At 46.6% G+C, this 15,007-nt stretch overlaps 1 protein-coding gene across 1 annotated transcript in view; it reads left to right on the top strand.

Moving 5' to 3' along the window:
• LOC146775741 (butyrophilin subfamily 1 member A1-like) overlaps window positions 1-15,007 on the top strand; it is a 163,664-nt gene that overhangs the window by 137,034 nt on the left and 11,623 nt on the right. The window contains exon 6 of the mRNA XM_085637865.1: window positions 5,869-5,895. Coding sequence (XP_085493991.1) covers window positions 5,869-5,895 — 27 coding nt within the window. The remainder of the gene's footprint in view (window positions 1-5,868; window positions 5,896-15,007) is intronic.

Raw genomic sequence — 15,007 nt, 5'->3', positions numbered from 1 at the left:
TTCGCTGGGAACGGGAGCAGGGAGATGGGTCTGTAGTTTTTGAGGTGGTTGGGGTCCGCCGAGGGTTTCTTCAGGAGGGGGTTGATCTCAGCATGTTTCCAGTCATCAGGGAACGAGGCGGTTGCCAGGGAGCGGTTGATGGTGTGGCAGAGCATGGGTGTGATGGTGTTGGCGGCTCTGTTGAAAATGTGGTGGGGGCTGGGGTCTGTGGGGGCCCCGGAGTGGATTGACTTCATCGTCTTCAGTGTGTCTTCAGTGGTGAGGGCTGTCCAGTTGTCGATCGCTGGCTTCAGGGTGTCGGGGTGGTTGGTGAGGGTTCAGTGTGTTGGTTGTCTTCGTCGAAGTTGTCGTAGATGCTCTTGATTTTGTGGTGGAAAAAGGTGCTGAGTTTGTCGCAGAGGTCTTGTGAGGGAGGGATGTTGGTGGACTTGCTAGTGGGTTGGGCAAACTCCTTGATGATGTTGAAGAGTTCTTTGCTGTTGTGTGCATGAGTGGAGATTCTGTCTTCAATCGCTCTGAAGTTGTTGTGGGCTTCTGTGGATTTGGTGTTCCTCCAGGCCTTTTCGAGGCGGCGGCAAGTGCGTCTGGACTCTCGAAGTTCGGTGGTGAACCATCTAGCTTTCTTGGCGTGGGTGTTGTTGTTTTTCTTGAGGGGGGCTATGGTGTGATTTTTGTGGTGAGCTTTTCCTGATGGCCTGGTGGCTTTCTGGCAACAATGGTCATTTCCAGGAATTTCACAGGCAGCTTCGGACTTCATGCATCAGGCCTGGGCTCCTTCCACCAGCAAGCGTTACTCGTCGGCATGGTGAGGATGGTTGGGTTGGTGCTTGGAAAAGCATGTGGGTCCCGTGGAGGCAGAGTTAACTAAAGTGATCAATTTTCTTTCACAAAAAGCCTCAGAAGGGTTGACATATTGATCTGTAAATAATTTTCGGTCCGCTATTTAGGCAGGACACCCTCAGGTGGATGGCAGACCGGTTGGGATGCATCCATTGATCTGTAAGTTACTCAAAGGGATCCGAGTGGCTAATGCGTCTAAGGCTAAGTATTCAGTATTGTAGGATGTTTCTAAGGTTTTAAACTTGCTTGAAAAATGGCCAGATCATTTTCAGCTATCTAGGAAACAATTATCTGCAAAGTTAGCCATGCTTCTTTGTTTATCTGCTTGCCGACGCGTCTCTGACGTGAGAGTTATGGATTTGGCAGGTAGAGTATTCTCCCCTGAAGCGCTTTCCTTTACTATTTCTGCTAGGACTAAAACATTTTCACGATCTATTGATTACAAAGCTTTTCCATCTAATGATAAACTATGTGTGGTTAAATGTTTAAAAAGCATATGAAGAGTTTACCCGTCCGGTTCGTCCGGAGGGCTGTACAAGAGTATTAACTGCTTTAAACAAACATTTAAACCTGTTACATCTGCCACTATTGCCAGATGGCTGAAATTTATTATGGCTGAAGCTGGTATTGATACAAAAGTATTTGGTGCTCATTCGGTGAGAGGCACTATGGCGTCAAAGTCATTTATGTTGGGTTCAAGTGTACAAGATATAATAAAATCAGCTGATTGTTCTTCTGATTCTACGTTTAAACAAATTTATTACAAACCTGTGGGCGATAATTCCTCTGTTGTTCTTGGGATGCGTTAAACTAGCATAATCCGAAGCCTTTGGTCCTGTAATAGAATAAAAAAATTGCTAGCATTCGCTCCAAGAATTTTCAATTCCATTAAGGACACTGAGGCGAGGATTATCCCGCCCAATATGTCATCATCAGTAAAGTTAATTGACTACCCGCCCTGATTTATGGGTATTCGTTCTGTGGTTATTATGAGTTGGGTTTTCTATTTCAGGTGCAAAACAGAAATGAGAGTGAACTCTCATCAAGCTGTGCATCTGCGTTGACACTTCGTGTCCTGGTTCAGAATTGGTTTAATGCAGAACTGCTCAAGTTGGCCGTTTTCCGATATTACGGACTGTAGGAGAGTAGGGTCTGCTATCCTATGGTCACCCCAAATTTTTGCTTTTTGCTTCACTGGTTTTTGACATATTGAGGCTGTGGGCCTGCTAATCAGACCCCCAGCCTGCTGTTCTCTCTACTAAATTGACACTATGCACTATAGGTGCATAACCAATTGGAATTGGATCACCCTGTGAGCCCCTGTACCAGTGTACACTAGGTACCCAGGGCATTGGTGCATCTAAGGCCTACCAGGGGCTGAAGCATGTATTATGCCACCCCTGGCCTGGCCTAGCAATTTGACACAACTGGCTGATCACTCAGCTGGGGTAAGTTGGTGTAACCACCTCTTACTTAGGTGTAGTATACCTATACCTAACCTTAAATGGGACACATGTTAACCTATAAGTCACTCCTATGGCAGGCCTTAACAATCCTGAAGGCAGAGTGCTTGGTTCCATGAGAGATGGTGCTCTGGCATGAGCTGAGCCTGTCTGCAGTGGTCGGAACTACTTCCTTCTACCGTTTCCAGATATCGCCATACCATATACTCTTAAGTGCATTATGAACCTCGCGGTTAAATGCTATCTTTGGTTTGGCTTTATCAAAACATGTCGAGTAAGGTGTCATACGAATTGGAATACTAACCCCTCGCCAATTCTGGCGACGGGGTTAGCATTCCACCCTTCTAGAGGGACACGACATGTACAGTACCTGAAACCCGGGTAAAATCAGACATAGCCTCAGCTCCACAAAATGGACGCTGCCACCACAGACACAAGTCTGCCCTCCTGCTGCTGGGAGTCCTTCCAGCTTGGGAGACGTGGACAAAGGGTTTCCTGCCAGGGGAGGTGCGTGCACCACCCCAGACAGGATTTTGTGTATTGGTCAGGTAGGGCTTGAATAGAATCAGACGTGCCTGAGGCTCACAAGGAGCCTCGGTGCATATGCCAGTTCAAACCGGTCCTGGGGCACACCAGCCCCGGACCTGGGGCGAGCTGGACAAAGGATTGGGGGTGTAACCACCCCCCTTCCTGGTCCCACCCTTAGGGAAGGACCTAGCAGGTAGTCCGGCCCCTAGAATCCGCTTAAAGGTAGGAGCTGTGTCCTAAGACTTCAGACATCCTGGAATCAACTTACTACAAGGAAGAAGACGGGAACTTCGACGCTCTGCTGCACAGAGGACAGAAGGAAATCTCCCCTATGGTCAGGGAGTGACCATCTTGCTAACGCAAGCACCAACCAGCTACTCGACGTCTGCTTTGCCGCCACCTCCTGCCGGAGCCCGAGCCCAGAGCCCGACAAGACCTGGACCTCCAGACCTCTCACCGCCCGATCCATAGTCCCTGAAAAGAAGGAACCCATGGAGGCACCGAGACACGTGGAGCCAGCCATCTTGAAAGACCCACGACAAGCTGCAAGTGCGACAACAGAGGCTCCCTCCAAGTTGTGCTTTGGGTCCTGAGAAGCCCAACATCCGAGCAGCATCTGCACCAAAGGTGAGCCCTCCAGCATCTCCACGATCTGCGTGGGGCCCCTCTGCACTTTGCATCTTGACGCGCCTGCCTGGTCCCTGGCCCGTTGGCTATTGGCCATTTTGGCGACAAACCTTGAAAACTACGATGCTGGTTGCTCCAGACTGGCCCCTGCTGCCCTCCAAAGGAGCAGCCCCTCTGACCTTGCTGGTCAGAGCAATCAGCTTTCTTCACTTTCCACGACTCCTGCCTTTGCCAAGGCTTGTTTGCTTCCTTTGAGTCGCCGACACCGCCGACAGCGAGAACCTGCGTGGGACAGCTCGTGAACTGACTCCTGGATGCCGTTGACCTTCAGGGACCACGTGGCTGCGGAGACAAGCTACACTTCATCACCTGTTTGCACCCGACATCGCCTGGTACCTACCTGGTGCCACGCCGGTCACTGGCTAGTGACTGTGAACACTGTCCCCTCTGCTTTCAGGTCTTCTACAACTCCGATCCACTCTTGGATCCACCGCATCTCTTCTGGACCGGCCGCCTGCAGCATCTTTGTCATCAGGCTCAATTGAACAGATATACGAAACCCGACGCACTTCGAGACCTATGCACCCGCTTCCTGTGGGTGAGGTAAAGCTGGCACTCCGGTGCCCCAGTGTAGAGAAACATCTCTAGTGTCTGTGTTTTAAGTCTTAAGTTCGTAGTCCATCCAGAAGACCCTTCTAGTAGTAACTTTTGAACTTTTACGCACCCATTGAAACCCTATGGGAGCCCGCGTGTAACTTTCCTCACTGCACACACGACCCGTGGACCTCTTGGTCACTAACTAACGTTAGCTCCTTGTAGGCCCAGCGATTCTAGAGGCCCTAGGCCTTTTCCCTTTCCTAGTCGTGGTACTTATACCACTATTTTAGTATATGGTTTGAGTGGCCACCAGGGCCCATCCATATAAAGTGCAACTTCTGTATATTGTAATACTTTCTTGTTTAACGATTTGTGCTCCTGTGCTCATAAAGAGTCTAGGGGATACTTTGAGTAATAAATACATATATATTTTGAATATATATCTGTGTGGTGTCCTTTCATTGGTATAAAGGGGGGTTACATATGGTAAAACAGCCTGCTTAACACGTTTTAACGAGTTTAGCCTCAAAGACTGCTTAGCCTACGCTACCACTAGGGCAGCTAGTCCGAAAAGGTTGACTTACAACCACACCATAAGGGTTGCTTGGCATGGTACAAGGTGGTCACTTTAACTAGTGAACATCATATACCAGGCCAACTTCTCACACGGACATTGCTAGTTTTCAAGCAAAGGAGGAGGATTGGTCACGTGAAAGGTCCTATTTGTAGGGACTCTGGGACTAAGAGTGGTTGATATGCACCATGGCATCATGGGAAATGTCGTTTTGATATATATGTTGAACGTTTTTATTAGCTGCTGAAAACTTGTAGTAAAGAAAGAGAAAGCATTTATCTCGGCCTCCGTGTCCTTAATAGAATTGAAAATTCTTGACGCGAATGCTAGCAAACTTTTTATTCTTCTAAAGATGTCGCTTTGACTGGACTACCGCCTTCTTGAGTGTTATTACCTTAAGTCCTTTGGAATTTGAGAGTTAATCCCATGCTGCGCCAGGAGATTTTGGCCTGACTGTGAAACCACAGTACACTTTTGAGAATCAGGACACAATTCGAAGAATTAGAGATACAATGAGCGGTGCAGAATTACCCGAGGTCCTCTTACAACAGTGGAAATGTTCTGCAAAGTCTATTAACGTGTAACAACTCTCGACATAACTGCACACAATGGGGCAGATTTATGTTTCCTGGCGCATCCCAGCAAATCAGCAGGGATGCGCCAGGAAAGATGCGTCACGCAAGTTTGCCCTTACAATGCACCGCATCGTAGCGCAAGGATAAACAGATGCGTGACGCATCTGATGGCATAAGGGCGGCGCATTGCTGGAGTCGTGTCGCAAGCACGACGCAACTCCAGCAATGCTCAGGGGTTGCCCATACCGAACATGCTGCGTCATGCCTTCCGCCTGCTTCAAGCAGGCACAGGGTTTTGACGCAGCAGCGTCGGAAAAGTGACTCCGTGAAATCTTGTAGATTTCACTGCGTCACTTTTCCGAGGCTTTTCCGAGGGAACGCCCACCCTGCATACATTAAACCTGACGCAGGTTTAATGTAGCGCAGGGCTTTACAACGTGACGCATCTCCCTAGATGTGTCACGGTGTAAATAAGGCGCAACATGGCGCATGGTTTACGCCGCCGCTGCGTCACAGAAGTGACGCAACGGCGGCGTAAATGTCTCTCAAGGGGTTTGTAAATCTGCCCCAATGTATCTGTCTCATTTACTGGAATGAGTGTGAAATGTATTCTTGTATTTTTATTGCATGCTTTTTCAGCATTTTATTTTCTATTTATTTGCAGAGTGGAGATGGGCCCGCAGTTTTGCAGGTAATACTTCAGAATTATAAATGTGTTCAACTCTGAACGAGGGATTTTATAAAACGGGCGGGATTTCTCAGTTGTATTTCCAGCAGCAATATATAAATCACTTATGGGTATGTAGGAGCCACCATTGCTGTGAGACAGAAGTGTACATATGTTTCAGCAGTCAAAAATAGCTGGTTCCAATTTTAAAGAAATATGACGAAGGTGCGCAACGTATGGTTTAGGAGCAGTCTTCAACTCGAGAAGCATATGTGCCCTTCTTTTTTGCGAACAGTGGGCCATATTATCAAGGAACGGTGATAACATTATCGCCGCTTTGCCGCTAAAGCGGCGATAATGGGCTTAATAATATGCCCTTGTGAATTCCCATAGAAGCCCAGGTTCAGACCAGAACATGAAACATGGGCTTCTATGGGAATTCACAAGGGCATATTATCAAGCCCATTATTGCCGTTTTAGCGGCTGCTTCTTGCCGCTAAAGCGGCGATAATGTTATCGCCGTTCCTTGATAATATGGCCCAGTGTTTTGACAGGACCCGAGAGGACATTTTTCTGCTTTGAAAAGCAAGTCTCAGCCTATTTTCTGGGCAGCGCTGAAATTTAGATAATTTCTGTGAGGTACTTAGGGGCATATTAACAACGGGCAGCGATAATTATCGCTGGCCGTGATTAGCGATAATTATATTATCGCAGGCTATCTCTGGTATTTATCGCCCTGGCAGCGCGTTATTAACAACGCGTTACTCCAGGGCGATAAAAATTCCAGAGATAGCGAGGTTATCGCCCTTTTGCATGGGTCGTATCAGCATGATCCACCACCTATGTTAGGGATGGCTAAGTCAGGATTTTAGCAGACGTTAGGTTTTGGCGAAAACGGCCATTTTTTCCAAAATCTAATGTTTGCTAAAATCATGTGGGCTGCCTTGTAAATATTGCGATGTAAACATCAGCGATATTTGCAAGGTAGTCCATGTTGGGTACGCCCAGTAACGCCCACTTTGCATCTCATTGGAGATGCAAAGTGAGGCATTGGGAAAAAGGGTGCTAACATGCGATTATACATGTTAGCACCCTCTTGTAAATAGGGTGCTGGTTTTATCTCCGCTTTTTGGCTTTGTAAGCCAAAAAAGCGGAGATAAAGCCCTTGTAAATATGCCCCTAAATGTATGATTTGCATAGATAATTAGAGCTACAAATGACTGTCATGGTTAAAGGTCTAGATGCATTTTCTATAGGCATCACTAGATGGGAGTAGCAAATGAAGGCATTGGATTATACATTGGAACTTACAGCGCTCGTAAATCAGATTTACAAGCGCAATTCGCTGGGGTCACAACTGCAAGTGATTGAAAGAAGGTGACCTTTGCAGTTGTAAATCCTGGCACCCCACACCCCGTAAAATATTACCCCACGATTGTAAAATATTTAGCACATGCAAGGGGTGGCAAGTGGCAGTTTGTATGCATGGTTAGCCTAGACTATTTGTGAATGGTCACAAACTAGTTAGTGGCCTTTCACAAATGTCTGACACCATTCAACCCTGGAAATGGTCAAAGATTCACTCCTGTCAAGGGGAGGAGTAAATTAATTTCCAAGTTGAAAAGGGGAGAAAGTGCGCCAAACTTCAAGCGGTGTAGGGGAAGAGATTTAGTTATATAATTCCAATAGAAGCCCAGGTTAGATGTCCTGCACATCTAACGTGGGCTTCTATTGGAATTCTATAATGCATATTAGCAAGCCCATTATCTCTGTTTTTGCGGCAGGAAACGGCGATAATTTTATCGCCGGTCTTGCTAATATCCCCCTTACATTTTTATAGGGGAGGGTGTTGCAGTACCAGTGGTTGGCCATGTGTCGTGCTAGTCTTGCTTCAAAGAGTAAGTTACTGCAAAAGTTTAAATTACCACAAAAGAGCAGTTTGTGAATACCAAAAAGTAGTAAACTTAGTAAAAATTGTGCTCTCTTCTGTCAACATCTGACGTTAAAGTGGCAGGCGGTGCATGAATAACGGTGTTTATGGGTTAAGCAAAAGTCGAATCCCATGCATTCACAGTCTCCAATTTATGATACCTGTGATATGGCCTTTTATCTTTATGATTTTGGTACAAGTCTCTTGAAGAAACATGTAATAATCTAGTGCCCTTGGAGTCTGTGGAGTTCCGATATAGCTGTTAGCAGGGATCGGCTGATGCTGCACTGTAGGTCTTCTCAGTGTTGTGATGCCCCGCTGTTGGGTTTGGGGCAGAAGATGAGGCACCTAAAGTAGTGTGTGAGCTGCAGAGAGCCATCCTCTGGCACTCCCACCCATGCACTCAGAGGCTCACTATTAACCAAATATAGCATGCTACAACGCATACTTTTGCATCACGTTCCGTAACAACGCGGTCGTTACAACGACCAGTTGTTATAACGCAATGCCATTACATCGCAAGTCATTAGATCGACTTGCACTAGATGGCACTCCAACATTAGGAATAGTATAATTTACTATTCCAACTCTACCCAGCGCAACAGTAGGCAAGGTGTTGGGGCGCCATCTAGTGCAAGTCAATCTATTGACTGGCGATGTAATTGCGTCACGTTGTAACAACGGGTCGTTGTAACGACCGCGTTGTTATGGAACGAGATGTAACAACCGCATTGTTAAGGCTGTTTCCCCTGTTGACCTTGAGGAGCACAACGAGTAAGGCGGTGCATGGGGTCTTCAAAGAGTGTAAACAGGGGAGCTGGCTAAGATGGTCAAGGCGCCTATTGGAATAATAGTTTAACTTCAGGGTCGCAGGTTTGATGCTCACCAAACTAGACCAGGCCTTTAAATAGAATATCACACAAGAGGTGTTTTTGCTACAAGGAGTGCTTTAAATTGGCTGGTCCTGTCCGGTACTGAATTCCGGCACTTTTTTATTTTGAGAGGGAGAGTACCTGCACTTCTCAAGAGAGACTGTGGGGCATATCAGCAACACCCGGCGATAATTATCGCTCAGCGCTCTTAGCGTGAGGATAATTATCGCCAGGTAACGTGGATTTTTATGGCTGAGATAGCATGCTATTAGCAACCCTTATCTCCTCAGCGATAAAAATCCTCACGCTAACTGCCTAACGTGAGATTATCGCTGGAAACCCAGCGATAATCTCACGGAGTGTGGCGTTAGCTTGCTGATAGGGACTCACAAACTTAGCCATGATATCCACCTTCCATAGGATATCATGGCTAAGTCAGTCCTGAAGCAGGCGTAAGGAAAGTAGCGATAACAGGGGTTATCGCTATTTTTCCTGACGCTATGCTTCATAGCGTGGGGCTTGATGATAGGAGAAATGTTGCTTAGCGACATTTCTCCTGTCATGTTAGGTCAGGAACGCCCACTTTGCATCTCATTAGAGATGCAAAGCTGGGCGTTAGGAATCCCCATGCTCAAGCAAGGTTTCACACCTTAGCGTGGCCTTGCTAATTAGGCGATAAAATTAATGGGCTTGATAATATGCTCTATGGAATTCCAATTGAAGCCCATGTTAGACGTCCTTCACATTTAACATGGGCTTCAATTGGAATTCCATAGAGCATATTATCAGCCCATTCTCGCCGTTTTAGCGGTAGTTTTCTGGCGCTAAAGCGGCGATAATTTTATCGCCTGGCTTGATAATATGCCCCAGAGTGTGGTGGTAAAAAAGTCCCAGGCTCCAAAATGAGTGATGATGCACACGATCTGCAAACATTAGGATGAACCAGAGAACAACGTTGCCTTAATCAGAAACAAACTACCAAAGCAACATTAATTTTTTTCATATACATTGCCGAGAGGACAGACAGCGGGTTGCGGCGGTTCCTCCTTTAGGGCGGAGGAGCGCTGCCCTGCCTGCTGTGAGCACAGCAGGAAACCAACTCGAATTAGTGCCACTGGTGAGAGTGAGGCCAGAGACTTCTGCTGATTGATTGGCAGCAGAGATTTCATGAAAAGTGCTGAGTGCGCATGCCAGATTGGTTGGCTTTCTAGCAACAGCCAGCCCGATATGCGCATTTCTGCTACGCCTATCCAGCAACTGTGTACACAACAGCCGGGGATAGCGCAGACCCCCAGTCTAAGAAGGAGCGCTGGGTTAGCCTGCTCCATCCAATCCTGCAGTTGCTATCATGCCGAGAGCAGCTTCAGGATTGGTTAGGTGGGCGTTAGTGTGAAACGGAAGATCCATCTTACCTCGAGTCCTTGACTTGACAGCAGGCAGCATCCTCAGTGCCTAAGCAGACCCGGCTGCCGCTGCTGCATACCCAGAACCCTTGAACGGAAGCACCCCTGCAGCCAGATATACAGCAAGGACATCTTCAGGTGAGTGGGAAGGCTACCCGGAGCACTAAGAGTGCCGCACCCAGCCGTGCACTCAACCAAAGTCAAAGCGCAAGTGCGACTATAATATGCACCGTGTGTCCAAGAGCACGTGCGCACTCTGAGCTGTTGGGATCTGTATAACACAGGACTCTTTCTGATATGCCATGACCGTAGACTCTGGCAGAAGCTGCTGCTACATTAAAATAGGAAGAGGCCACATGAGCTTCAGAAACTTTTTGAAGAATAAGGGGCATATCAACAAGGGCTTTATCTCTGCTTTTTTGGCTTTAAAAGCCAAAAAAGCAGAGATAAAACTAGCACCCTATCAACAACAGGGTGCTAACACGCAAATTTGCATGTTAGCACCCTTTTACTCTACGCTTCCCCTTGCATCTCTAATGAGATGCAAAGGGGGCGTTCCAGAGTAAAATAATAGGAGAAATGTCGCTAAGCGACATTTCTCCTATTATCAAGAATGTCGCTAACCCTGTTAGAGACAAAAAAAGCAGCGCTAACCGCGGTTAACGCTGCTTTTTTACGTCTGCTAATTTTCAGACTTAGCCATGATATCCTATGGAAGGAGGATATCATGGCTAAGTTTGCCTGTCCCTATCAACAAGGTAACGTATGCTTATCGCTGGGTTTCCAGCGATAATCTCACGTTAGCCTGTTAGCGTGAGGATTTTTATCGCTATTGAGATAAGCGTTGCTAATAGCACGCTATCTCAGCGATAAAAATTCACGCTAGCCGGCGATAATTATCCTCACGCTAAGAGCGCTGAGCGATAATTATCGCCGGTTGTTGTTGATATGCCCCTAAGTTCTTGCCGATGGATGTCCTTTTGACACTGACAAGACTCCAGGGGGCATATCAACAAGGGCTTTATCTCTGCTTTTTTGGCTTTAAAAGCCAAAAAAGGAGAGATAAAACTAGCGCCCTATCAACAACAGGGTGCTAACATGCAAATTTGCATGTTAGCACCCTTTTACTCTACGCTTCCCCTTGCATCTCTAATGAGATGCAAAGGGGGCGTTCCAGAGTAAAATAATAGGAGAAATGTCGCTAAGCGACATTTCTCCTATTATCAAGAATGTCGCTAACCCTGTTAGAGACAAAAAAAGCAGCGCTAACCGCGGTTAACGCTGCTTTTTTACGTCTGCTAATTTTCAGACTTAGCCATGATATCCTATGGAAGGAGGATATCATGGCTAAGTTTGCCTGTCCCTATCAACAAGGTAACGTATGCTTATCGCTGGGTTTCCAGCGATAATCTCACGTTAGCCTGTTAGCGTGAGGATTTTTATCGCTATTGAGATAAGCGTTGCTAATAGCACGCTATCTCAGCGATAAAAATTCACGCTAGCCGGCGATAATTATCCTCACGCTAAGAGCGCTGAGCGATAATTATCGCCGGTTGTTGTTGATATGCCCCTAAGTTCTTGCCGATGGATGTCCTTTTGACACTGACAAGACTCCAGGGGGCATATCAACAAGGGCTTTATCTCTGCTTTTTTGGCTTTAAAAGCCAAAAAAGGAGAGATAAAACTAGCGCCCTATCAACAACAGGGTGCTAACATGCAAATTTGCATGTTAGCACCCTTTTACTCTACGCTTCCCCTTGCATCTCTAATGAGATGCAAAGGGGGCGTTCCAGAGTAAAATAATAGGAGAAATGTCGCTAAGCGACATTTCTCCTATTATCAAGAATGTCGCTAACCCTGTTAGAGACAAAAAAAGCAGCGCTAACCGCGGTTAACGCTGCTTTTTTACGTCTGGTATTTTTCTGACTTAGCTATGATATCCTATGGAAGGAGGATATCATGGCTAAGTTTGCCTGTCCCTATCAACAAGGTAACGTGAGATTATCGCTGGGTTTCCAGCGATAATCTCACGTTAGCCTGTTAGCGTGAGTATTTTTATCGCTATTGAGATAAGCGTTGCTAATACCACGCTATCTCAGCGATAAAAATTCACGCTAGCTGGCGATAATTATCCTAGCGCTAAGTGCGCTTAGAGATATTTATCGCCGGTTGTTGTTGATATGCCCCCAGATTTCTTTGCATGCTAAATTTCTTTTCAGGTACTATCACTCCTTGTCCCTTCTATTATTCTGTATGTCCAGTCACTTTTCTAGTACGATCCTTACTTGCCACGATAGATAGAAAACCTTGGGGCATATTAGCAAGGGCTGGCGATATAATTATCACCACTTTAGCGTCCGTTTTTGGGCGAAAAGCGGCGATAATTATATCGCAATATAATCAAGGACACACTAGCACGTGTTTCCTTGATGTAGAGCCCGTTTTTTCACAGCCTCGCCTCGCATTGCTAATGAGATGCAAAAGAGGCGTGGCTGTGAAAACAACACATGTTAATATCGTGAAGGCAGCTTCGCGATATTAACAATGAGGTGCAGCGATAAAACAAATCGCGCTACCTCAGCCTTAACTCAGGAATTTAACACCTGTTAAATTCCTGACTAAGGTATACTTTTAATGGGAGATGGATTATGCTGATAGGACCACAGGGTCCTATCAGCAATGTTATCGCTGTTTTCAATGGAACATCGCTGGAAAACCAGCGATGTTCCATTGAAAACACCGCTATCGCTGAAATATTATCGCCATAGCGCTATGCCTTGTAAATATAGCGTTATCATGGCAATAATATTCAGCTATAGCTGGCGATAATTTTTCTATCGCTATGAACGGCCAGCGATAATTATTGCTGGCCGTTGATAATATGCCCCCTTAGGCGTTGTCCATCTTGGTTGAGAAACGGCTCAGACAGCGAGTTAAAAGCAGCGCAAAATTCGAAACACCTCACAACTTTGACACACAGGGATAGATCTGTCTCAGGCGGGAATCAGTTAAATCCGATAGGTATAATTTTATGGATAGCTCTGCTGTATGAGGTGCGTGTTAGCAAGCTCTGTATAGCGTTAGGGATAGCTGTGCTCAATATGCTGTCTCGAGGTGTGAGTCAGTACGGTCTATTTCGCAGGAGCTCATATGGTCATGCTCCAGAGGAGATGCGCATTTGTGTGTGCGAATGGATCAGAACAAAGGAAAATGATGATCATGTCACAGGATACCTATGAGGCACAGTTTTACAGACAGATTAAGCTTCAAGAGTTGCTGGAGAGGAGCCAATCCGACGTGACTCCGATTGGCTCCTCTCAAGCCCTGCAGTAACTACGCATTATATGGCACCCTTGGCTCCCAAAAACGCCCCACCTTGAGTTTGAGGGCGACTGGCAGCGAGGGGAGTCCCGGGGGCGACCTGCAACCCTGAGGGGTCGAGATCTGCAAGGGGAGCACCCCGGAGAATGGAGTCCGCAGCATCGCCTAAAATGGCAGCTCACACCTACTCTGCTTCCCGCTCCGAGTGCGGTGGCCCCGAGTCACAAAGGGAGCCACGCGATAACCACCGAGGCAGCAGACAGCGGACGCCAAGGCACTGCATTGTGGACCCTCCCCGACCCCCCCACCGACGGCCCTTGCAGCTCCGTTGCTGGAGCGCGACTCGTGGTGACGCCCGAGACCGGAGGGTGATGCTCCAAGCCGAGATCCCCACCAGCTGGAGAGGACCTTCAGGGGCATGATGGCCCCCAGCGGTGAGTGGAGCTCCGGTTGCGAAGAGGGGCGGGGGGCTCCCTAGGCTAAGCTTGCCACAGTCATTGGAAGCATCCATCAGACTGGCGCCTGACCTTAAGATGGCGGCGGTCAAGTGCCATCTCACAGCCTTACAGGGGAGCCCCTACCCGCGGTCCTGTTTTCGGCAAGCTGCCTCTGCCATGGCGCCCTCCCTACATGATTAGGAAAGTCGTGAGACCACCAGAGGTTAGCCTGTGGGGCAAATTCATGTTTTAATTGAATCATAGTCATTTCTGGACTAAAGATTTTCGGTCACCCAAGATCACCACCCTTGAGTGCAACACCACCTGAACACCTGGGTGAACAATGGCAAGAATTTCCTGCTCTGTAAATATGTAATATATAATTGTCCAAGCATAATCGCTGTTAAAATGTAATCCTGAGTGAATTTGCAATTTGTATATATATTTATCTTTAACCACTAGTATATGTAGTAGACCTTTGTACTTAATACCATTCCTATATGATTTTAGAGTTTATCTGTTTGTATCTCTTCCTTGAGTGACTCTACAACGTGTACATTTGCAATTTTTTCCTCCTTTCACTGCACTTGTACATTTGCAATTATTATCATTTTTTCCCTGTTTATATGTCTCATGTAACTCATGTAATCCAAAGTCCTTATGTAACGCAACTGGTTCTTTGGTAAAGCGCTCTGACACCTTCGGGTAATGTTTGCGCTATATAAAATTGCATTAAATAAATAATGATTTGATTTGATTTGTCAACTTGTAGAGCGCGCGAATGCCCGTGGGCGTCTTGGCGCTATGACAGATCCTCATCTCATAGGAACGGTTTCTAGAGTTATGCAGAGAATAGCCAGGTTTTTACTTCCTTTCTGAAGGATTTCAGAGATGGGCAAGTTTTTATGGCAAGAGGCAGCTGATTCCAGGTTCGTGCTGCATGTACAAGGAAGCTTCTTCCACCCCAGTTAGCTCGCCTGAATCTGGGGACACTAATTAGTTTTAATTGGCCGGATCTGAGATGTCTCGTTGGTTCATATATTTTTAAATGAGATCTTAGAAATTGTGATCCTATTCCCTGAAATGCCTTGTAGGTCAGGCAGAGTGATTTAAATTTCACCCTTTTTTCAATTGGCAGCCAATGCAGGGTTTTTAGTTTGTGACTGATTGGTT

This window comes from Triturus cristatus, chromosome 12, assembly GCF_964204655.1.
Source record: "Triturus cristatus chromosome 12, aTriCri1.1, whole genome shotgun sequence".
Classification (NCBI taxonomy): domain Eukaryota; kingdom Metazoa; phylum Chordata; class Amphibia; order Caudata; family Salamandridae; genus Triturus; species Triturus cristatus.
This window is presented reverse-complemented; position numbering and strand designations above follow the sequence as displayed.